The following is a 24,154-nucleotide window of genomic DNA, read 5'->3' as shown; positions in this document are numbered from 1 at the left end:
GAAATATCTGCCCCCAAGGAGCTTGGAGTCTAGACTAGAGGAAGAGCTTAATTCAAGCAAGTGAGGACTAAAATGTGCACATAAATACACTGTGGAAACATTTAACAGTAAAAGTAATGGTTACACACTTTATTTCAAGTCTGAGCTTCATGAAATCCTAACATCCCTTCCCCACTGCACTTTTCTCTATTACAAACAAGGCCCTAAAGTATACCGCTCCCTCAGGCATCTAGATTTCAGTTTTAAAATGCGGAACTTGATCGCCTAATTCCCTCCTCCCCGAGTTGGTGGGAGAAATACATTACTGCTCTCCGTGTGATTTTTCCGTTCCTACTTAAGGAAAGAGAGACCATCTGTGGGGAAGGAGAAGATGTCACACCTTCAGATTAGCCACCAGCTGTCTCCCTTTTCAGCTTCCCTTCCTTCCACGGTCACTGCAGCTTTTCCTTTAAGGGGACCAGATCTTTTCCTTTGGGCTCTCCTCTCGAATGTGCTGGCCATGCAGGCAGCCCCCCAGGATGGTGCCCTGCATGGACAGCAGCCAAAAACCCCACCCGACACCAAGAACCATGCCTTGTCCCTCCACAGGCAGCCACTCCTTACTAGACGTTAGGTACTAACCCCATCTCTAGGCAGGGCTGTAAAAACCAAAGAGATGCGTGTCAGCATACGGTGATAAGACTGGGGGTGGCATCACTTAAAAAATACTGTTTTCGTTTCTCTGGTTTGAAGGCTCCTGGGAGGCAGCAAGCCCAATGAAGAGATCGGGCTTCTGGTACAACTCAGCATGAACAAAGGTTGTGTAGCCAGCAAAATAAAGACAAAGGCAGAGGCGCGCACCATCTCTGATCCATAACCACAATACATCAGCCAAGAACTGTGGTTCTTGTGTCTAGGAATGTGCTCCTGGAAGTTTTTTATGTTTAGGAAATCGTAAATCAGTGTCTTTCTGCTGACAGCCATTTAAAACGTAAATACACGTGCAGTGGAGGGCACACCACTTGGCCTTAGCTCCTCCTCTGTGATCGCCCTTTCCCTCCACCCTTCCCAGGGCCGCAGGCAGCACCTCAAGGGGGGGGGTGGCACCATCTCCCTTCCTGACATGGCCTTGTGTGTTTCAAAGGTCAGTTTTTGTGTGACAACCAAAATGAGGTCAGCTGACACTTTTCGTTATCTGAGTCCTCAAACCCCTCTATATAACAGAGTATCTCCACATTGTTTTCAGGAAAAGTGAGCCGGTGGCTGACAGGTTCATCTAATATGACCCCATTTCTCACCATTAGACATTTTGGGGGGGCTCTCCCCCAACCCAACACATAGCCCCACCACTAATCCATTATGCCTCACATCCATTCAACCTGTTATCGGTTTACAAGATGCTTCCCATGTTACTTTTTTTAAAAGTTTGTCCTCTTGTCAGTTCTATAATCCAGCGGTCCCCAAACCTTTTGGCACCAGGGACTGGTTTCATGAAAGACAATTTTTCCTCGGACTGGGGAGGTGGGGGGATGGTTTGAGGATGATTTCAGCCGGTCACCTTCAAGCTCACCTTCTGCCATGCAGCCCACTTCCTAACAGGCCCTTACCGTTGATGGCAAGTCAAGTCCAGTAAAGCTGGGAGAGGCCGAGTGATTTACACCAGGTCAGTACATGTGAACAAGTTTCCCAAGTTGAGAGTTCCAACCCGGTGGCAGCGATCTGAGTTACAAAGTGGCCTCAGGCACAGACTCACTGCACACTGAATTCTCCTCCCACTACATGTCTAAATGTGTAAATACCTGTGGCTTTTTGGTAGATTTCTTTTTTTCTTTAGTGTTGTTGCTACTGTCATTTTACCTAGACCTAGGGCTTATTTGTCTGTAGATACTCTGCCCTGGGGCCTTGAAGGCAAGAACAGTATCAGGCGTCTTTCCAATTCCCCAGCCCAGGTGGGGCAGGGCTCCAGTGTAGGGAGAGGGTGCACACGAAACAAAAATAAGGGAGAAAAAAAAAAAGAATTGCCAGAGTCAGGAATGTTCAACCCCGTGTTTATACTGTGGTTATTAACCCTTAATCTCCCAGGCCCTTCTGTGCATTTGTATTTTAATAGACTGGTGCAGACACCCAAGCCCCACAGGGACCTGCCCCAGGCCCCGCTCCTGTGCCTGGGAAGCAGGCAGTGTGCTGGCAGAGAACCGCCGCCAGGGCCGTGTGCATCAGCGGCAACAGTGAAAGGTGGAGATTACGGCCGTGGCTCCTTTCCCTGCCTGCTCATGCCAATTGTTGCTACTGGGGTGAAACTCTGTCAATTTAGAAAACTTATTCACCTGCAGTGAATAGCGCAGAAAATGAACTAACCCTTAAAAATAGCTTCTTAGCGACTAAAGCCTGAATTTACATGGTCGTTATAGAAGCCAGAAAGGAAGAATACAAATCTAAGTAACAGACCAAGGACAGTGTCTTTTACAGACAAAATATTTTAAGAACATCTTTCTCTTCAACAGGTACAAATACATTATTTTAATATTTTTTTCACAGTACCCTGAGAAAACTGGGTGTATTTACCATTATCTTCAATTTCACAGAACCTCCCATAACAAGGTAATTCACAGTACTTACCAAAACCCACATAATGAGCCATAACTTATAACATTTTCTCACCACTTTAAACTCTTGGTTATAAAATTCCAGATGCTCAAGCACTTGGTGCCAAGAAATATCCATAACCAGAAAATTCACATTTGCTAATTCTGCCTGTTAAGCTATCAGACAGGCAGAACTGTTGTTTTAATTTCAATACACATGTTAACCGTGTTCTATTTTTGTATTGACAAAACTTTAAAGTAGTATTAGTAGGAAGAGCGCCAACAGGATAAGGATCAAAACCGAACACGGACTTACCTCAATGTGCTGAAACATGTAGGGGTGGTTGCAGATTTTCCTCAACTGCATGATAGTGTTCATAAGCGTCTTAGCACCTCCTTTCCCCTACGAACAAAAGGAACGAGCCAAAATAGAACAAATTATTAACTGATTGGAGAGTTCCAAATTTTTAAAAGTGGGCTTCTACAGGAAGGGCAAAGGGCCACAGGTCTTCCTGGTGACCTTCCCCTCCTGTGGGTCAGAGCTCCTGTTAAAATATAGCTGTTTCTGGTTTAGACATAATACCTCTCTTGTGACTAACTTATCCTCCAAGAAGGATTCTGTCAAGTTGATGGGTTTGTGACAGGACTGTCTATTCCCTAGGATTCTGGGAAGACAGAAGCACAGAATAGATGCCCCAGGAATGAAACTTCTGAAATACCACCCCACTTTTAGGCGGAATACATTTTCTGCAGAAATGACATGAGCAGAGCTATTTTGGTGATGAGAACTTAACTCCTTTCTTCCTGACCCAATGCAGTTTGTAGTTAAGGGGTTAAGAGATTTTTTTTGGCAGCTACAATAGCTTGAGAAGAGGCCAAGTCATTTACTTTAACGAATGGGCATTAGCAGGCTGCTCCCCCAGAGTACTGGACGTCACGGTCTTGAGAAGATATACACATCGTGAGTTGCATCGTCTTCTGCCACTAACCTTCTTATCTTTCTCAGAACCGTCTGTGAGGAGGATCCCTTTGGCTTGCATGTGGCGATACAGGATCTTCTGCAGAGCCGACATGTCACACTTGATCACATATTCAACCTGGAGAAAAAAGAACAGGAGGTGGGTAAGAGCAGGAGAGAGGAGGTGCCTGTTTTAGACACAGCTGCTGGCGGCCCTCCAGGATCCATGAAGGTGCCTGTTCCCCCACTTGGATTTCTGGAGTGGGGGATGGGGTTGGGTGGGGAACAGACCATGGTCATCATTGCTAAAGGCACTGTTGTGACGAGGGGACCTTCCAAAAGTTCTATGTAATTGAGGCTAGGGTCATGCTTTTAGGAACTTCTTGACTTGTTCCACATTTGACAGAGAGAGAGACTTGCAAACTATTCAAATTCAAAGATGTTCAATATGGAGCATATTTTTTATTTCCCCTCTGCTTCCCAGTGACACCACCTTTTCACATGAACAGGACAGCTTTAGGAAGAACAATGACTGAATAATATTCTATGGTTTTCTCTATAAAACATTTTTTCAGTGGGTGATATGTGGCTACTCCTAATACCGGTTCTACAATGAGACTTCTAACAGTCTAGGTTGACCGCCATTGACTCTGCTTTTGAGAGATGAGAGGATACTATCTAGTGAGGACAACAGGTACAGGAGAACTGCCCCAGAGCTGGATTCTATGACCGTCTAAAGAATGCAGGGCCCCTTGTGTTTCTATTTGAAATACTGCAAAAATCTGATTTAGAAGCGTTAAAGGGAGTCCCTGTGCCTGTGGGTTAGCACACACCTGCAATATCCCTAGCATGTTCGTAATGCCCCAAATCTGCCTTGATTTCCTATTATTGTTTTTCTTTATTAAAAAAATCCCCAGAACACAAATGTGCAATTTTCATAAAAAAACAGCATATTAATGCCTAGAAATCTGCAAGAATGTAATTAAAAGTAAATCAGCAAGCTTCCTAATGTTTAATAAACTAATTAAAACAATCAGGTTATTTTCGGCTCTGAGGACCAGAATGAGGAGGTCACAGATGAAACAAGTTGAATATTCATCCAATTGTTGCTTTAGAAGGAAAACTGTGAGGCCTGACGGGACCGTAATTGATCGTCTTTGCCACTCATTTTGATGCATGTTACAATCAGATCAGGGAACGGCTGGCTCTCTAGCAGAAAAGTTAAGAATAGTAAGTGACCCTTCATAAACGTATTTTAGTTTTTAAGGACCTTTTTGGCCAGGGCAGGGGGAAAATTCTCCATGTTTAATAAATAAAGATGCATTTAATATAGGCTTTGTGTTTCAGATGCCTGACCATGTCATATTTTTAAAGTACTTCTATTTCTTCAAGGCCTGTTAACTCTCAATGAAATCTGATCACAGTACAGAAAAGTGTTAAACAACTTCAGATGAGTATAATGACAAAAATGACACCAAGGGTTAATATTCTCGAGCTGTTTGCAGGGACCAGGCCCCGTGCACAAGAGCCTCACGTGGCTTCTCTCATTACACCACGTGAGAGCTCTAAGAGGTGCATTTACTGTCCCCATTTTATACATAAAAAAACTCAAGCATCAAAAAGTTTAACAGACTTACTCAAAATGATACAGCTATGTAATGGTGCAGTTAGGATATTAAACAGAGTCCACTCTATTAAGCTCTGGCTAAGGAATACCAAGTGGGCATTCAGGCTTCTCAGTTCTGCCCTGATGTTCCCCTTCACCAGGGCCCCGCTGCTGGGAGAGATGGCTTGTTCTGAAGTGCATTGGGGCACACACATGCAGAATTCGGGACAGAACCCTCACCCCACTTCCCATCAGCCAGCTGCTGCTAAGTGCTGGAGGTGAGCAGTTTGGGAAGCAGGAGGCTTGGGCACACCGTGCAGCAGGGACCCCAGACATCCCGCAGGGGTCATGTCCGCAGACAGGGGGCCCATCTGGAGAACCCCGACCTTCTGACCTTCCTCCTTCTGTCCTTCAGGGCCACCAGAAGCCGGTTTGATAGACAAGATCAAAATCACTTGCTTCCCATATGCTTCCCAACTATATTTTCCAAGTCTCCCTGCACCTCCCCAAACAACTAAGCTATGTTGTTTGATTTTGTACTTTTCTCCAGGTCTCTGGGGTTCCTTAGTCTTAGTGCTTCCTCTATAATCCTACTCTACCTTGAGGGCTCTTTTAAGATCTTCCACAATCACCCACCATATCTATAAGCCAAAGTCAATTTCCCTTTCACTTCCCTCAAAGAAGTGGTTATTTTTTTCTGATGACATTCCCCTTATCAGGATGATATGCTAATGCACATGTACCCAATATGCTCACGTACTTATTTTTTAAATCCTCACCTGAGGATATGTTTTTATTGGCTTTACGGAAAGAGAAATGTGGGGGGTGGGAGGAAGGGAGAGAGAAAAAGAGAGAGAGAGAGGGAGGAACATCGATATAAAAGAGAAACATTCCTTGGTCGCCTCCCGTAAGTGCCCCAACCAGGGATTGAACCTGCAACCTGGTAATGTGCCCTGGCTGGAAATCGAACCTATGATCTTTTGGTGTATGGGACAATGCTCCAACCAACTGAGACACCCAGCCAGGGCTGCCCATACATTTATTTATGAACTATACATATGCAGTAATGTTGTCTCAAGATACAAGTTACTTTTAGGGTGTGGGTTAATGTTAAAGGTAATTGATTTCTAATATTCCAAGGAGCCAATTTGATGATATCTATCTAGTATTTTTTTGGACAATTCTAGCCCAATTACCATATGATGTGGCTGGTAAAAACCCACACTAGGAAAAGAACAAGCAGGAGTGCCTTTTTCTCATAGTTCACCTATTTTTGTTTTCAAATTGCAATCCTTTGCAGAATCTTTTAAAAGTCCTTCATTCTGGGGCTGAGGGCATTTAGTTAAAATCCGATCATTCTAAATCCTTTTATCTGGGTTCAGGGAAACCTACGGTGCCACACAACAGGAAGGAAGCCCATAAACCCAGGTGCGGGGGTGAGTGAACCTACAGGTGCCTCAGGCAGCAGCATCCAGCCCGGGATGGCCTACGCCGTCGATCCCAGGTACGTAATATATTTCCTGAGGGTACATGACATGGGTCCCAGTGTCAATCTGAATGTTAAATATCATAAAACTTGTCTTATTTGTAAGAGGAAAATTGATATAAATGGAAGTTCTACAATCTTCTTTCTGCACCCCAGTGGATTACTAGTAAGTGCCTCCACCCCTAAGCACACAAACTGCAGCGTGTGCTCTGCAGCCCCCACCCTAAAGTGCTCCAACGCCTGGATCACTCATCCTGATGGCTAGGAAGGACCACATCACCTTTCACTGTCACACCACTGTCTGGGGCGAGCAGACCTTGTGTCCACACCATACCTGTCCACCTCTCACAGCATGCGGCCTATTTCCAGTGTAGCGCAGTCACCTGCCACCCCAGCCCCAGCGCAGTACAGTGCACAGAGCAGGCAGTCAGAGCTATGCATTAAGAACAGGACAGACTAACAGCTCTAAGGTAGACATACAGATTGACAGCGACGAGGCGAGGGAAGGTTCTGTGATAATCATGACATCGTAAACTCTGCTGAGTCTGAGTTTACCCCCCAAAACTGGGATGGCCCCTAACTAGAGCACACACATCAAAGTTCCTCAAAAATGCTGGTGCTGTAGGAAACAAAATCTGTGACTGGTACTAAGGATGATTCCCCCTACAAGGCAGGCCTATAAGAGCCGCTAGGGCTATTTTTGCTCAAATTACACATAAAACTGGGGTGCAGACCTCATGTACATGATAATTATCTCCTAGGAAATCTTGCGTTAGTGAAAGGTGAAACCGGCCCCTACAAGGAGCCACAGCAGGTGATTACATTGGCCCAGGATCTCCTCCCAACCAATCCTGTAGAAGTTGTCAGCATTAGCCAGAGTCTCTGCCCAAAAGCTATTCACTTATAATTTCCCTTCCGAAAGGATGTGTTATTGGAACAATGAACTTAGGCTATTGTGTGTAACATATCACCACTTTCTAAATTGAGATTCCCAAACAACAAGATTAAATGTATGAAAGTCCCATGTTCGGGGATCTACAGTGTCAAAGAGGAACAAAGGAATGATTAATTACATCAAGCACTCCAAATTTTTATGTAACAATTATAGAAGTTGCCCATTTAAACAAAGCTTTTTGATTGTTTTACACAGATTATATCAAAACCATCACCCATTTTAGATATGTCAACCTCTAGTTAATCTCAGACATTGTATATGTGTTTTAGCATATTTAGACATCAATAGATACACGTCCACTTGCAAGTATAGTTGGTTCTTGATTATATGAATTAACAAAGGGGAGAGTCGGCAGAGGCGACCTCCAATGAGAGCTAAATCAAAAATCAAATTTTATTTAGCTTAAGTTGGGTTTTATATAATCATATAATCCCATTCCTATGAATTGCCATTCTTCCCTGAAAATCAAGGATGAATTTTATGCCAGCAGCTAGGTGTTTCATTAGACTCCTAAAATTATTAACTACCCCTTGATTAAAACTAATTTTTATTAAATATTTGTTAAAACTAAATTTGCTATTTGCTGAAGCTGCATTCATCGGATTGTGGCCCCCAGCTGCCTGCGTTGGTTTCATCTGAGGACCCAGAGAACCCTGAGGCCACTCCAGCTATGCCAAACCATCCCTGGGACGGTCTGATGTTTTGTGTTTCCAGGAATTTTTCTATCGTAAAACTCAACAGTAAGAAAAGAAACAATGAAAAAAAAACCAGGTAAAAGATTTGAGTACCACTTCACCAGAATTGCTGGGGCAGGTCGACATTTTGTATTTTTAATTCGTGTTCCATTGTAAAACTTAACAATAACAAAAGACACAACCCAATAAAAATAAACAAACAAAAGATTCGAGCACCACTTTATCAAAGAAGACATATGGGGGCCAAATAAGCACCAAAAAGGTACCCACCATCATTGGACACTAGAGGAATGCAAATTAAAATTTCATACCTTTTGAAATGGCTAAAAACATTAAAAACCACGGACGGTGCCCAACTAGCACTGATGAGAAAGTGGAGGAAATGCAGTGCTCACATATTGCTGATGGGACTGCACAGTGGTTCAGACAGTTTGGAACACTGTTCGAAAACTTTTTATGAAGTTACACGTATGTATAACACACGACCAGGCAGTCCCAGCCCTAGGTTTTTGCTCAAGGGAAATGAAAACCTATGTTCACAAAAATACCTGTGCACAATGTTTACAGCAGATTTATCTATAATTGTCAAAAACTAGCAACAGCCAAAACATCTCTCTCAGCTAAATGGAGGAACAAAGTATGGTGCATCCATATAATAGAATGCTCTTCAACAGTACAAATGAACCAACTACTGATATGCATAACGACTTAGACGAACGTCTAATACGCTGTGCTGAAAGGAACTAGACACAAAAGGTCTGATGAGACACACTGTCCGAGCCCATTCACACAACACTCTGGAAAAGGCAAAGTTATAGGATGGAGAATAGATTAGTGGCTGCCTGAAACTACAGGTGGAGAGAGGCTATTACTAAGAAGTGGTAGCACCAGGGAATTTGCAGTGGGAGTGGTGGTGACTGGAAAATAGAACTGCTCTGTATTTTAATATAACTGTGCAGCTGTCAAAACTTCTAGAACTATATACCCAAAATAGTATGTTTTACTGTATGTAAATTAAAAAATAAACTTAAAAAACCCTTCCCTAACTGATGCTTTTTCAGGAGAACATTTGAGAATTACTGCTGTGGAAGTCTTCGTCATTACCTTTGTCCTGCCATCAGCCATAATTCCTTCCTGGATTCTTTATACAGGCTGAGAAAGACATACACCTGGTTTGGGGCTACAAGCAGATGATAGAAGAAGAAAACTCCTTACCCCCAAGGATGACACTTACATGACCAATTTTTCCCTGATAAAAAAAAGTCCCCACAGGGACTTTTATGAAAAAGTAGAGGATGAGACTTCCGCCAAGATGGAGGCATAGGTGGATGTGCCGTGCCTTCTCACACAACCAACTTTAGAGACAACTAAATATTAGCAATAGAAAACACAGCCAGAACACGGAAAATTGAACTTTTCGGAAGTCCGTTAACAACAAATTCTTCAGCCTGACCGGTAAGGGGCGAAACCAGCGGCTGGTGAAGCGGGATTGCACAGAAGGTCTCGGTCAGCCGGACTCAGGCGCGGAATCCAGGCGCAGGGTTGGACCTAGTAAGCGACCGAGCGAGCCACCAGGCGAGCCACCACGGGGGAGACAGCGGGGGAGCGGTGCTGCGTGTTGACTGTAGTCTCGCATTTGTGCGCAGTCAGACGGGCGAGGGAGTGGGAGGTTGGACCGGGGCCCGGAGGGTCCCCGCAGCCAGCGGCAGTGGAGGGCGCCGCCATTTCCCCGCTCTGACCCCACCTCCACATACAGCGTCATAACCCAGCGACTCTGAGTGGCCCGGCCCAGGTGAACCACCTAAGACGCTAATCCTCACCCAGCTGTGAGAAACAGCAGAGGGGGTGGCCAGTTCCCTGCTCTGGCCACGCCCCCACATACAGCGTCACAACCCAGCGACCTGGGAGTCCAAGGCCCCGCTTCTCACACTTAAAGGACCAGAACAGACCAAAAATGGCACAAGAAGAGCTCAAAGCCCCAGAGCCCATAGATCTAAGCGATGAAGAAATAGCAAAACTCTCAGACGCACAGTTTAAAACACTGGTCATCAGGATCCTCACAGAACTGGTTGATTATACCGACAAATTAGACAAATATATGAAGGCGAAACTAATTGAAATGAATGGAATTGCACAGGACACCAATAGCAACGAAAAGGAAACTGGGACTCAAATCAATGGAGTGGACCAGAAGAAAGCAAATAATGGCCAAACAGAAAAGAGTCAAGAAGCAAGAATTCAAAGAAATGAGGAGAGTCTTAGGAACCTCCAGGACATCTTTAAACGCTCCAACATCCGAATTATAGGGGTACCAGAAGGGGGAAAGGCACAGCACCAGTGGAAAACTTATTTGAACAAATAATAAAGGAGAACTTCCCCAGTCTGGCAAAGGAAATAGACTTCCAAGAAATCCAGGAAGCTCAGAGAGTCCCAAAGAAGTTGGACCCAAGAAGGAACACACCAAGGCACATCATAATTACATTAGCCAAAATTAAAATGAAGGAGAGAATCCTAGAAGCAGCAAGAGCTAAGGGGACAGTCACCTACAAAGGAGTCCCCATCAGACTGTCAGCGGATTTCTCAAAAGAGACCTTACAGGCAAGAAGGGGCTGGAAAGAGGTATTTCAAGTTATGAAATCCAAAGACCTACAACCAAGATTGCTCTATCCAGCAAAACTTTCATTTAGAATGGAAGGACAGATAAGGTGCTTCTCAGATAAGATCAAATTCAAGGAGTTCATCATCACCAAGCCCTTATTATATGAAATGTTAAAGGGACTTATCTAAGAAAAAGAAGTTAAAGAAACATGAACCGTGAAAGGACAACAAACTCACAGTTATTAACAACCACACCTAAAACAAAAGTAAACTAAAAGGACAGCTAGATCAGGAGTGGAAACATAGAAATGAAGATCTCAAGGAGGGTTAGCAACAGGGGAGTGGGAGGAGGAGAAGGGGGGAGAAGGTACAGAAAATAAGTAGCATAGACAGTAGATAGAAAATAGATGGGGGGGGCAAGAATAGCATGGGAAATATAGAATCTAAAGGAATTGAGACACATGGTCATAAACTAAAGGGGGGTAATAGTAGGGATGGGGGGTAGGGTGGAGGGGAATGAAGGGGGAAATAGAACAACTGTAACAGCATAATCAATAAAAAAATTTAAAAAAAAAAGAAAAAGTAGAGGATGACCACTGGCCACAAGACATCAATAAGGCCACGACGTACCCATGCATGGTGATTAGTCCCCCTCACTTGGCCTTGAATGGTTTATGGGGACAGAGACATGGGAGGACCACAGAAAGTGCAAGAATGAGGGAACAGTGAGCAAAAAGTTGAAATGAATAGGCAAGTAGAACCCTCCATTAATAATGGAAGCAGCAACATGAGTAGAAAATCAAAAATATGCAGCAGTAGCTGTCACTAGTTGAGTGCTCGCCAGGTACCAGGCACAGCAGTATGAGTGCCTTCAGCCACCTAACCCTCTCAGCAGTTCTATGAAGCAGGTATCACTTATTTCCTCGTTTACTGACGAGAGCCTTGAGACCTACTGAGTTAACTCACTTGCCCAAGTTCACACAATTAGTAAGAGACAGTGAACGCTGTGAGGACCCTTGTCCACTACAAGGGTAGAACTCATGATTTCCACTCCACCGAGTTACCTCCAGGAGAAGGCAGCTTACCCACAGACCATATATCACATATAGGGTATTTCACACACCTCAGATTACATACCTTTTGAACACCTCAAATATAAGGCTCTGGCTGGACTCCCTGGTGGTCTAGTGGCTAGGATAAGGCTCTGGCTATGAAAGAGCATGAGTGTGATTTATACAGGAGATATACTCTTGAAAAAAGTTTATTCATGCTCAGGAAGTTCTCTTGTGGAAAGAACGATGAGATAAATAGAAAATTCCTTTGTGATATAAATGATGACCCCATAATCTTTATGCTTGCAGAGGTTTGGGTTTTTATATAATGAATTTTCTTAAAACAGGGTATACTTTCAATTTGTAATACATTTATAAAAATCTATGTCTAGCCCTGGCTGGTGTAGCTCAGTGGATTGAGTGCGGGCCTTTGAACCAGGCAATCGAGGTTCAATTCCCAGTCAGGGCACATGCCTGGGTTGTAGGCCAGTCCCCAGCAGGGGGCGCAAGAGAGGCAACCATACATTGATGTTTCTCCCCCTCTCTCCTTCCCTTCCCCTCTAAAGGTAAATAAATAAAATCTTAAAAAAAAAAAACCTATGTCTATTAGCCAGTCCTGTAAATAACAAGATTAAGAAGTTTTATGGAATGAATAAAGGACTTTAGTTAGTTGCCTTTTATTTTATAATCTCTTCTAAAAAAACAAAAAGAAGCACAGGACAAATAAAAATCTTTACCATTCCACCACTATAACCTGCAGGTTCTCCGTAACAGTGTGCTGGGGAGTATTTAGCCCAAGGCAGCCCTGTGACCACTGTACACATTCCCCAGTTTGTCTGTTCGATGGCTCAGCTCCATATTAAACAGAAAGGGGGTAACTCAAAGATGCTAAGACCACAGAAAGTCAAAGAAATATCAATAGCTTTCAATGCCCAAGATTCATTCAGTAGCACAATAAAACATTTAAATATTTAGGTTTTTGGTGGAAAAGTGTGGTATAAGAACCATGTTCATTATCTTTCTTCAACTGTTAATGAATAGAGAACAAAATTATCTCTCAGCAAAGTGATCAAATTCTTACACTATTTGCCAACTCTCACTTAAAAATGTGCAGGATGAAACAATCTGTCCAAAAAATAGAGTTGTTACCCAGGAAAACAAGATGCAAAATAAAACATTTCAGAATTAGGTCATCTAAGGAGAAAACTCAAATCAAAGTATCTCATGCTACAAAAAACAGTCTACGATGGCAAACAGTCTATGTTTAAGAGAACAAAACTTAGAACTCCAGTGAATGCAGTTCCAAAATATAATCAGACACGTGTTAAACTAATATTCAAATCCAACCAAAAACTGTAGGCCAAGGGCTCAGAAGACATTCTGAAGCACTGGAAACTCAGTGTCTGAGAAGGAATCTGAAAAATACTCGCTTAAATGTCCCCAGACTTAACGTCAGTGGTGCGGGGCAGAAACCGTGCCCAGGAATAACTAGATGATGGTCTGTCAACACAGCAACTCTGCCTGTCACTGACCGTCAGAGCGGTGACATCACAAGCATCGTACAATATACAGCTGATGTGTGATGGAATGGTACCCTGGGAACCTACAGAGTTTTATTCAGCAATGTCATTCCAATAAATTCAACACAAAAGGAAAAAAACAAGCATCAAATAGTAAACAAACTTTCAGCAAACTTGGTAAATGTTTACTGTGCCCTCTGATAATGATAAACATCCCAAACGTCAATCCTTATTTGCCTCACAAACAGAATTTTTATGGCACTTGCAAGACTAAACTCAAATGAGGTTAGTTAACTTTTAAAACATCTAAAATTAAAATATGCCCTGGCTGGTGTGAGTCAGTAGGTTGAGCACCACCTTGCAAACCAAAAGGTTACTGGTTCGATTCCTGATTAGGGCACATGCCTGGGCTGCTGGTCAGGACCCCAGTGAGGGGCATGTGAGAGGCAATGACTGATGTTTCTCTCCCTTTTTCTCCCTCTCCTCCTCTCTAAAAAATAAATAAAATCTTTAAAAACTGATTTAAAAATTAAATGAAACTAAAATGCAATGTTAGGTCAATTAATGTAAAGCTAAGTGGCTATAAGTTAAAGTGTAATGAGATACAGTGAGTTTGGTAGTTTTATAAAACGTGCCCAGAGCTTTTGGACACCAGGCTGAAAATGCCAAAATTTTCCTTCTCTCTCTACAGTACCTTCTCTATCTTTCCTCTTCAAACAAAATAGTACTTGAAGATATTTCTGAGACACCTGTAACTAAACACAAGCTGGCCGTTTCAGAAACACAATTTCGGGTGCAGGTACTTCAGCCATATTGGCAGGAGAGGAAACCACAACTTTTGCATTTTGCAACATACTTTTTCTGGAAGCTGGGATTCAACTTCTTTCTTCAGTCTCCTCAGTAAAAATGGTCTCAACACTTTATGCAGACGCCTGATGATCAATATAGTTTCTTCTTCATTCAAGTCCACCTGCCAGAGAACCAGAGCCGACTTTAATTTTTAAAAAATGTTTATGTTACAGTTATTACTCATTTCAATATATGTTTAAAATTTTATATGTATTAAGGCTACGTTTATACCTGGACACGGACACCTCAGAATTCTCTTCCCACCTGCCTACCAGGGACAATAAAACAGCCTTGTGAATGGGTGTTTGTCTTAAGGATGAGTTTGTGGAAAAAGAGCTCATAAGCAACAAGCTTTATATCCACACTGTTAGCTTAGAATTTTATGGGATGAAACTGGTAACAAAGACTAATTGACGAGTGAGATAGACCATGGGCGACAGTTAATGTGTTGTTCCTCGAGGTGAAAGTGTTAACTTGGTCTCAGATGCAGAAACATACCGAGGGAAGAAGGCTCGCACATGAAAATAAAAACAAGAGTAGATCCAATTTATGTTGGTTGGTTTGAAGCTCTGCTACCCTGTTCCTCCCTTTTTCTGACCTGATTTTGTTCAAGTTATAGTCATATTTATACAATAAAATCCTCTGCTTTCCCTTTCACTTTCCTCTGTTAAACTCTAGGGGGCAGGATTGATTGACTTCACTATACCAATGGGCAAGGCAATTAATTATTGACAAAGAGGAAATGTACCTAAAATTAAAGGGCCAAGAGTTCCAACATAAATTTCCCTAAAGCATTGTTAGGGGCTTTTCATTCCTAGTGTTAAGAAATGACTGATCAAAAGGACAAGGATAAGGATTGTTTTCTTATCATGGGTCATGTCTTCCTGTCATATATGAGCTGTAAGAGAAGGCAGACAGTGGAAGAAATGGTAGTAAGAAATCTGAGAAGGGCTACTCCCGGATTTGAGGAGTATTCATGTACACACAAAACAAAGGCTCCCACTAACATTTGAAAAAATGTGTAGTGAGTGAGAAAATTAGTGAAGTGAGTTCAGTTTCACATGCAAACTCTTCATGTGGAAGCAGTTTAAAGGGAAGCCCAAGTTCATAACAAGGAAATATTGTTTTAGGGTATATGTTCAGTTGGTCGAGTTGATCTGGTTAAATTGAGTCAATAACTATCCCTACGTTCATCCTCCCTGTGGCCCACAGTAGTTAAGCATTCCACCATCAGGAATGTGCCCAGGTGGCCTGGGTAACACACTGGCAAAAGACAGAGGAGTTTTCTCCAGAGGGGAACACACCCTGGAATGAGAACATATGTGCTCACTGATTAGCTTCGTAATACAAGTGACACTGTAAATGCCCCTATGGGTTTTCTGTGCTCCGATGTTTTTAGCGCTACATCCTTCAATTTCATTTCATTGTCAAACAGTGAAAGAACAAACAAGCAAAGTTAGACCAGTACCCTTTCTCCAGTCATGGCAAATGGAGCATTAAACCACTGTTCGAATGTGCTGCAGCTCTTAAAAATTGTGGGGAGGAGGAAGTTGAGGAGAGCCCAGAGTTCCGGGAGCTTATTCTGCAGGGGGGTCCCAGTCAAAAGGATTCTTCTGGGGGCCACATAGTGAGTGTTCAAGACCTGAGTCAACTTGCAGTGGTGATTCTTCATTCGGTGGCCTTCATCCACAATCATATATTTCCACCGAATCTGTAACGTAAGAAGAAGGACCAACATGAGGTGAGCAAGGGAAAATACAACTACTTCCAACAGGCAAAAGGTGACGTGGAAAACCAAAGAACCCATACTCGGTACAAGATATGGTGGAATTCTCCTCAGGATAAAAGAATCTCAAGAGTGTATATCCTACGCCTGAGAGGTCACATAATACATCACGTAATAATGGGAAGTTAAAGCAACACTGCTCCTCAGGGGCCGCGTAGTTCCAAATCACCCTGTAACAAAGAAGGAAACTTGGGCCCAGAATGAAATGGTCAGGCCAGGAGCAGCCCCTGTGCCTGCCCATCCCGTACTCCTTCTGTTACTGCTATAACCTGACAGCTACCCCAGACTTAATGGCGTGCTCCCTCTGCTCCTAGTTAGTACAGAATGTAGCTCTCCTCTTGGAGCACAAGTTAATGACTGATTTTTTCCAGCATTACCTGTAGCTGAGATACTCTGGCTTCGTGCCTTCTTTTCTATTACATTGGCTGACTACTACCTTTAGGACTTGGCTCTGTGTTCTTTTTTTTTTTTTTTTTTTCATTTAAACTAGTTGCTAACATTTAAAAGTTGGTATATTTTACATAGAAATCTGGGCAACCAAGTTCCTTTTTAAAAACTGGAAGAAGTGGCAGCCTACACTCTGTCACTTCCCACACACCCCTTACCTGCCAGGCCCCAGGACCCCCGCTGTAAGATATCTAAAATGAAAGGGTATTCTCACTGGCAGAGAGGGCAATGCTAAAACATCACTCTTCTATTTCTGCTAAACCTTCAAAACTAAACATAATATACTTGCCCCCTATAACTCTCACTTCAAAAGTGAAAAAATGACCATATAGCACAATCCTCCTTCCTAAGTCTACAAATAGTCCCTTTCCTCTCATATTTTACCCTTGAGCCCTCTTCGAGGTCATTGTTTTCCATTTCTTGAAGTGAGAACAATGAGGAATGTTCCACTAAGCCTGTCCATTCTCTACGAAATAGTGACTGTGGCCAAAAAATGCATCTGGTGCTCAGATGTCCCCTGATCCTGCTGCAAAGCTTCTCGGGAGAGAGGTGGAGACAAGCACCGCACTGCGCACCGCTCTCCGTCCCCTGCCTTCCTCATTAGAAGCACCAGTAAAGTCAGGGGAAAAGTCAGAAAATCACTGGGCAGGCTGGGATGGCCAGGTAGAAGACACTACCAGAGTTTCGGCATTTCTTTCTTCCCCTACCACCTCACAGAAAAGTGCTTAGGAATAAGCGTTGTGTGATCAACTGTCCCAGACTAACCAATACCAGCATGAGAGGAGGCCAGCAGGTAAACTGTAGTTAAATAAATATTCTAAATCTACTTCCCTGCCTAATTAGGCTTATGGAATAATAAACAAGGAAGCAGAGCCTTTGGAGGTTGCTATTGGGTCTACTACTAATTAGGTCATCTGCTTGGAAATAAGTGCAAGACCCATTCTAGGTCTCCATTTCTCTAGTAGCAAATAAAAGCAATACATCTCGTTAACAAGCATCTCCAGTGAATTTTGAAATACATATGCAGGAGACACGATGTGAATGTGTTTTCAAGGATCTCAAATGTATAAACACATTCGTACAGTAATACTGAAAACACATCATTTCTGACACTGCTGAATTCGTCTCTGAATGTGAGGAATCGGAACACAGCGTTGTTGCCAGTGCCATCTCAATTATTAAACCTCCCCTGGGAACCTGCTTCCTTTAGGTCGTTTCCTGTGATGCCATGAAGGGCACGCTCTGTTCCCAGAGCAGAGGTTCAGCACAGAGAGAGCACACCCCAGAAATGGGGGTTCTGTTCGATTCTGGCTATAACTTAGTTTCAGATTATAGTGCTTTCAAAACACCACAGGGCAAAAGAAATTACTGAAGAAAAAAATTGTCTTCAGATGTGCTCCATAAAAAAACTACCTCAATCACTGTACATGAACATATTAGAAGACAAGATGATATAAATGGAAAAAATATATTTTACGGCTAAAGGACAATTTAGGACGTAGAAATTAGGAGATGTAGGCTGCAGGTGGAAAACCACACTTTCCCGGCTCCAAAGAGTTACAGAAACAGCCCAGAGTCATTCAAACGAGAACAGTCCATTATTTTATCAGGAAAAACCCTAAAACAGGCATAGCAGAAAAGCCACAGCTAGGAAAAAATGTTCACACGGAGAAGACCATATGGAGAGGTACCTACTTGTCTTTGGAGAGACAAAGGCACAAGAGGAATGAAGTTATGCTACTGACAATACCTAGGGCAACAAAAACAATTATTTCCTCCACAAGCATGTTTGGGGCTGTTGGAGAGAAAAAGAATTGCAGAAGGAAGCCGGTGAATTTTTTAAAGAGATGTAAGCTCTTTAACTATGAGAGCTCAGGTAAGGGCCTCAGGATCTCTCTCTCTCTCTCTCTCTCTCTCTTTCACACACACACACACACACATATGTAAAGTTAAAATCCAGGACCAAAATATATCTGACTCAAAAAAAGCAAAAAAAGAGAGAGAGAGAGAGAGAGAGGGAGGGAGAGGGAGAAGCCATTTAATGATCAAATTGTACTAGTGAGTATAATTTGGGGAATACTTTACACTCCAGTGTGATGGTACAAAATTAGAGATAAAAAATTTCTTTAAAACATACCTTTGCAAGGATGTGCTTGTCTTTTATAATGTACTCATAAGTAGTCAAGAGGACATTGAATTTGCCACTTCTTAGCTGGGGGACAAGGGAGCGACGCATGGCAGGGGTGCCCTGAATAGAAAGAAAAAATATATATGTACATATTATCCAATGGAAGTACACGTGTGTTATTTCTCACTATTCAGAGCTTAATGGAGCCCAGACCCGTGACTAAAGATTGCACATAGATGCATTATCATATACAGATGCATTATCCATGAAGAAAGTGCTGGGCGAAATTGCACTGGTCTGGCCACTTTTCCAACCCTGGTAGAGAGGCTTTCCCACTGAAAACTGAGGGGAAAGAGAGAAAAGGAAATTACAGTGACCTCAAGGTGGCAGAGGACCCGCTGCTCGGATGAAAGGCTGCATTTCTCCGGAGCCTGCAGCAGGCGCCGGGCACCTGGTCCCTGCCTCACTTCCTGCGGGAAGAGCGGGCCGGCAGCAGCCTGACAGGGAGCCAGGCGGCAGCTCACAGAATGTGCGGTCTTTGTCATTTGTATTATTCTCATCAGAAACCTCGCAATATGATAATTAACAATTTTCTTCTGCATTTCACTATCTGAAAGTAATTATGGTTTATTACAGTAATCTTCTTGGGATGATTAACTCTCACTGTTTAGTACATGATGTACATGACAAAACTTTACAACCGAGTACAGTGCACAGATGTGCAAATAGAAAGAAGGAAACAGGGTTTATTTTTCGCTTTTCCACATTTATATATAAACACAGTGTTCCAAACCTTGTAAGAGATTTTCACCACAGAAGGCGCCCATTTGTCAAATTCGTATGTCCAGTTAGATAAAGTCCTATGAAGCAGAAAAAAAAAGGAAAATGAAAAAAGACATTTGTATAAAAGTCAGCAGTTAACAAAACACGTTCTTATTCTTTTTAGGCCTTACCTTGAAAGAGGCTAAAGAATATAAAATATCTCAACTATATATTTATTTTAAAGGTGTGGAATTAAGAGATAAGTTATAAATAAGATGCCACAAAGCATGACAGGTTCGTCGTGGGTTCATAAAGAAATCATAAGAAAAAAAATTAAAGAATGCATAACTATAGAGGGCAAAAAAACCCTAAATTTCAATATGGTATTGAAAAATAGCAATTGTCAAAGTGATTTGGTGAGTCTTTAGAAACTGCCACATATGTTCATAGAAAAGTTGAGTCAGGAAAAAAAATTACAAAAGCACATGAAAATATTAAATAAATCTGTCAAGAGGGAGCAGGGGAAGAAATATTAAGTGCCTTTTTAAAAACATCCATGAAAGTGTCACCATAATATAAAAGTCAGAACATGTAAAATACAGATAAAAAGCAAAATGCTTGTAAATATTCAAAATGTAGACAAAATTCAATGAATACCTAAAAACTATGGACTCAGATAATATGGATTAAAAAGGTCTACGAATAGTCCTCCTTTAGACAAAATTGGGAGAAAATGCTAAAACAGGTTATTTTTTCTCAAGGTCCAAACCTCACGGGCAGAGACACCTCCCCCACGGAGGGCGCTGTGACACTCCCTTCTCTCAGGAGTGTCCACCAAAGACCTAGCAGGGTGCCCAACCCGAGGCCCGCGGGCCACATGCAGCCTGGGATGGCTAGGAATGCATCCCAACACATCGTAAATTTACTTAAAATGTTACAAGATTTTTTTATGATTACATGTCACGATGTGTTTAATGTGTGGCCCAAGACAACTGTTTTCTTACAGTGTGGCCCAGAGATGCCAAAGGTTGGATACCCCTGAATAGAACCACACAGAGGGTGGGGCCCTGGGAATTTAATGGGGGACAACAAAGACCTGTCCTTACAAAGAAGTAGAATCACTGAAAGTAAATTACACATATTAAGGGCAGTTTAGTGTAAACTTCTCAGTTAGAATTTTGATTTAGATTCTGTTTTAAACGATATAATAAGAAAAGATTTCAGAATACATAGTCTTTTAAATTCCTATAATCTTTTGGAAATGGAACAAGAAAAAAACAAAGAAAATTTTTAATTAAAAAAAATTAAAATCTTTCCCCCTGTGAGCCACTTAAGGGGTTATGAGACCGAAGGCCCACCTGGTCCTGTGCTCATATAGCCAAAGAGGCAGCGGCTGGGTGTGGGAGTGGGAGATAAAAAGCTAAATCCAGATCATAGGTTCTCGGGGACCCCGCCTCATGCTATAACACTGCCTTACATGTAAAACAAGGACAAGCTCCTAATAGGGCACTCTACAACACACAGAAAGACAAATGCCGGATAAATGACTTTACTTACGAGAGGGGAACAATGATGAGATAGGGGCCATTGAGTCTTTTGTGCTCCATCAGATAAGTGATGAGTGCAATGGTCTGTATGGTCTTTCCCAGCCCCATTTCATCAGCTAAGATCCCGTTCAAATTGTTATTATACAGGGAAACCATCCATTCCAGGCCCTGGAGCTGAAATGAAGAGTAATTGCTTCAATTACCCAAGATCTGCACAGGTAATTAATACTAATACAACTCAAGTGAGGCTGTGACTTCTTAACTCCTCAGTGCTATATGCTGGTTTCCCACAGTAGGAAAGTGAGGGAAGCAGCAACACAAAAAAGAATTTAAAATATGAGCCTGTAATCATCCCTGCTGCTTGGCAGGTGCCGAGTGTTAATCAGATTTCAGAAACGATGGGCTGGAGCCCACTGGTGGGATTTTAAGCAGCTTTTGCTGCTCGTCCCTGCTTAGCATTGCACAGTCTATGACATTCTAGAATTATTATACATGAAAAAACCCCAAACCACTCCAAGAACAAAAAGCCAATGTGAGGATTAAAGACAGACCAGAGGCAGGTTTGGTTTGTAGATCACAGATCACTAGAAATAACCTTCCTGGCAAACGAATGCCTCCCCACAGGGTGGGATCCCCTCAGTGAGGAAGCAGGGTGACCAGGGAGCCAGGAGCTCAGTGCTGGGCCCACAGGAGGGCATTTCCTGGTGGGGACAAACCTCCCAGGCAGCACGTGGAAACCGCGGCACGGGCGCTCCCCGAAAGCAGCCTGCTGGCAGCTGACTGCTTAGAACACACTCCACATACTTATAAAGTACAAAAGACCTGGCCAGAGATGCAGCTTTGGAGTCCCCGGGTCTATCACGTACAAGAAAGGTCGAGTGAAAATGTAAAATTGTTAAACCTTCTTCTCCCCACCACCAATTCCCTTCTACTATCATACCACAGATGCTGGACTGAAAAGGTAGGATCAATATTAGTATCTATCTATCTATCTATCTATCTATCATCTATTACTATATATTAGTCCATTTAGGTTGCTAATAAAGTTATACTTAGGGAAGTGTTCATTTTAATATGTTTTTTGTAAGAAAAAATTCACTTATTTTAAAATATATTAAATAATTATTCTGTGCAAGGAACCATGCAAGGAGCTACGGCAGACAGACACCTAGGTGTGTGGGAAGGTGCAGGAGGTGCGGCCCCCTTCAGAAGCCTGCAGTCGAAGAGGAGACAATAAGCCACTCACATGCGCACATGCACCAGGAAACAGCTGAAGTGCCAGTGCCACACACACGAGATTGCACTGGCCAGAGATTCTCTTAGGGAGAGCACTGCCTGCGGTGGTTTGAAGCAATGCTCTCCTGTGCCACCTGCAGTGCCTTGTGCCACGCAAGACTCCATGTCTCATCCTAAAGGGTTTCGCAGAACAGCAGCAACACCAAGAGATGGAAGAAAAATGGGAAGAGCCTTTGAGAAAATAAGTGAAAGACAGAGAGGGGAAGTGAGGAAACGATTAGGAACCATAATTGGTGGTTAGGAGGAGCTGCTTTCCTGCCACATGCCGCCAAGACCTCCGGACCTTTAGGAAAGTCAACTAAATGCCAGGAACATTTGGACAGTGGGTGGTGGTGAGTTCTTTTTTTAAATGAAAATTGGCAAAAGGGCTGAATTTTGCATCTCTGTTAATCCCAGATAAAACAGAAGCAGAAACTGGCAGCAGAAGGGACTAGAAATTCACTAAAATTGTGGAAAATGGATTATACTTTGCGAGACTGTGAAACTGGAGGGGTTGGGTACTAAACCAGGCTTATGGGGCTTTCCAGGAAGCAGCAGGAAGGCCTCAGCTATCTGAGGGCTAAATAACTATTAATGATACAGAAATTTGTCAAGGAGCAAGAAGACAGAAAGCTTTCTTATGGACAGAGTGGTCCGGGAAGGCTTGGAGCTTCAATCCGGTTTGTGAGAAATGGAGAGGACCCTGCCCGGCAGAAGGAACTTTCATGAGACAGAAACCCAGAGCGGGACAGAGCAAAGCACCCTGCTGGGCTCTACAGTAGCCCCGGGGAGCAGAAGGGCATACGATTCACAGGTGGAAGCAGGGGAGGTAGTGGTGAAGACAGTGATGAAAAGTGCTGAAAAGGTGCTAGATGACAGCAGAATCACTGTGCTATTAGGTTATTTATGAATAACCCAGAGAAGGCACTTCCCAGACATAGACTTGGAAAAGTTTATTAGAACATACCAGGAATTATCATCCACATTGGGTAGACCAAGTCAGACGGTAACCACTGGCACCTCATTGGAAGCAGCATGGTCTTTGGACAAAACGTGACCCAACAACAGCCGGAGTGGTGGCTGTCAAAGGGCTCTCCCAGGGCCCCTGGGTGTCCCCAGACTGTCTCAGGAGAGTCACAAGGTCACATGATTGCTATAGTCACTTTAGGGCATTATTCACCTTTTACATTGGGTTGATACTTGCACTGCTGATACAAAAGCAACAGAGGGCAAAAATGGCTCTTTAGCTCGAAATCACAGCAGCACTGGTAGTAGCCATTGATCCCGGTGGGCCAAAAAGTTTGTACGGTTTTGTTCCATAGTGCGTAGTTGTCTTTCACTTCATTCAAAAACAATTTTGTTAGATTGTATTGTGGCAGCTGTCTTATCAGTGTGCATTTAAAAACAATTTAATGGCAGAAATAAAAAATTCACCAAAAAATTGGTGAATTTTGTGCAGCCATTTTAATATTGAAGATGAAAAGAACACAACACTTCAACATATTATGTTTTACTATTTCAAGAAAGGTAAAAATGCAACTGAAACACACACACACAAAAGATTTGTGCAGTGCATGGAAAAGGTACTGTGACCGATCGAATGTGTCAAAAGTAGTTTGCGAAGTTTCTCGGTACTGTTGATATTGTAGCCGAATAATCCTTTGCTGTGGGGCTGTCTTGTGCACTGGAAGATGTTTAGCAGCCAATAGTGGGAAATGGCTGACATACTCAAAATATTCAAATCAATAAAATTATTGGTGAAAATGAAAAGTATATCTTTCATTTTATGGAAAAAACCATACAGACTTTTTGGGCAAACCAATATGCTTCACCTCTCAGGCCAGGGCAGCAAATACTGTGCCCGGTTTTAAGCGTGTAAAGAACCTAAGTCCAAAAAGTTTGAGAACTATTAGCCTAAAGCATGTA

The 24,154-nt window shown here is 42.7% G+C and overlaps 1 protein-coding gene across 5 annotated transcripts in view; it reads right to left on the bottom strand.

The window, feature by feature from the left end:
- The window catches only part of SMARCA2 (SWI/SNF related, matrix associated, actin dependent regulator of chromatin, subfamily a, member 2), a 163,733-nt gene that overhangs the window by 79,174 nt on the left and 60,405 nt on the right, over window positions 1–24,154 (bottom strand). For all 5 annotated transcript variants that reach the window (XM_037141776.2, XM_037141781.2, XM_037141780.2 and 2 more), the window contains exons 15-21: window positions 20,964–21,127; window positions 19,438–19,504; window positions 18,654–18,764; window positions 15,752–15,994; window positions 14,291–14,404; window positions 3,554–3,661; window positions 2,881–2,967 (exon numbers count right to left, since the gene is read on the bottom strand). In XM_037141776.2, coding sequence (XP_036997671.2) covers window positions 2,881–2,967; window positions 3,554–3,661; window positions 14,291–14,404; window positions 15,752–15,994; window positions 18,654–18,764; window positions 19,438–19,504; window positions 20,964–21,127 — 894 coding nt within the window. The remainder of the gene's footprint in view (window positions 1–2,880; window positions 2,968–3,553; window positions 3,662–14,290; window positions 14,405–15,751; window positions 15,995–18,653; window positions 18,765–19,437; window positions 19,505–20,963; window positions 21,128–24,154) is intronic.

This window comes from Artibeus jamaicensis, unplaced genomic scaffold (genome assembly GCF_021234435.1).
Source record: "Artibeus jamaicensis isolate MK-2021 breed Jamaican fruit bat unplaced genomic scaffold, CSHL_Jam_final scaffold_1964, whole genome shotgun sequence".
In the NCBI taxonomy this organism is placed as follows: domain Eukaryota; kingdom Metazoa; phylum Chordata; class Mammalia; order Chiroptera; family Phyllostomidae; genus Artibeus; species Artibeus jamaicensis.
The sequence above is the reverse complement of the archived record's forward strand: the minus strand, read 5'-3'. Positions and strand labels throughout refer to the sequence as shown.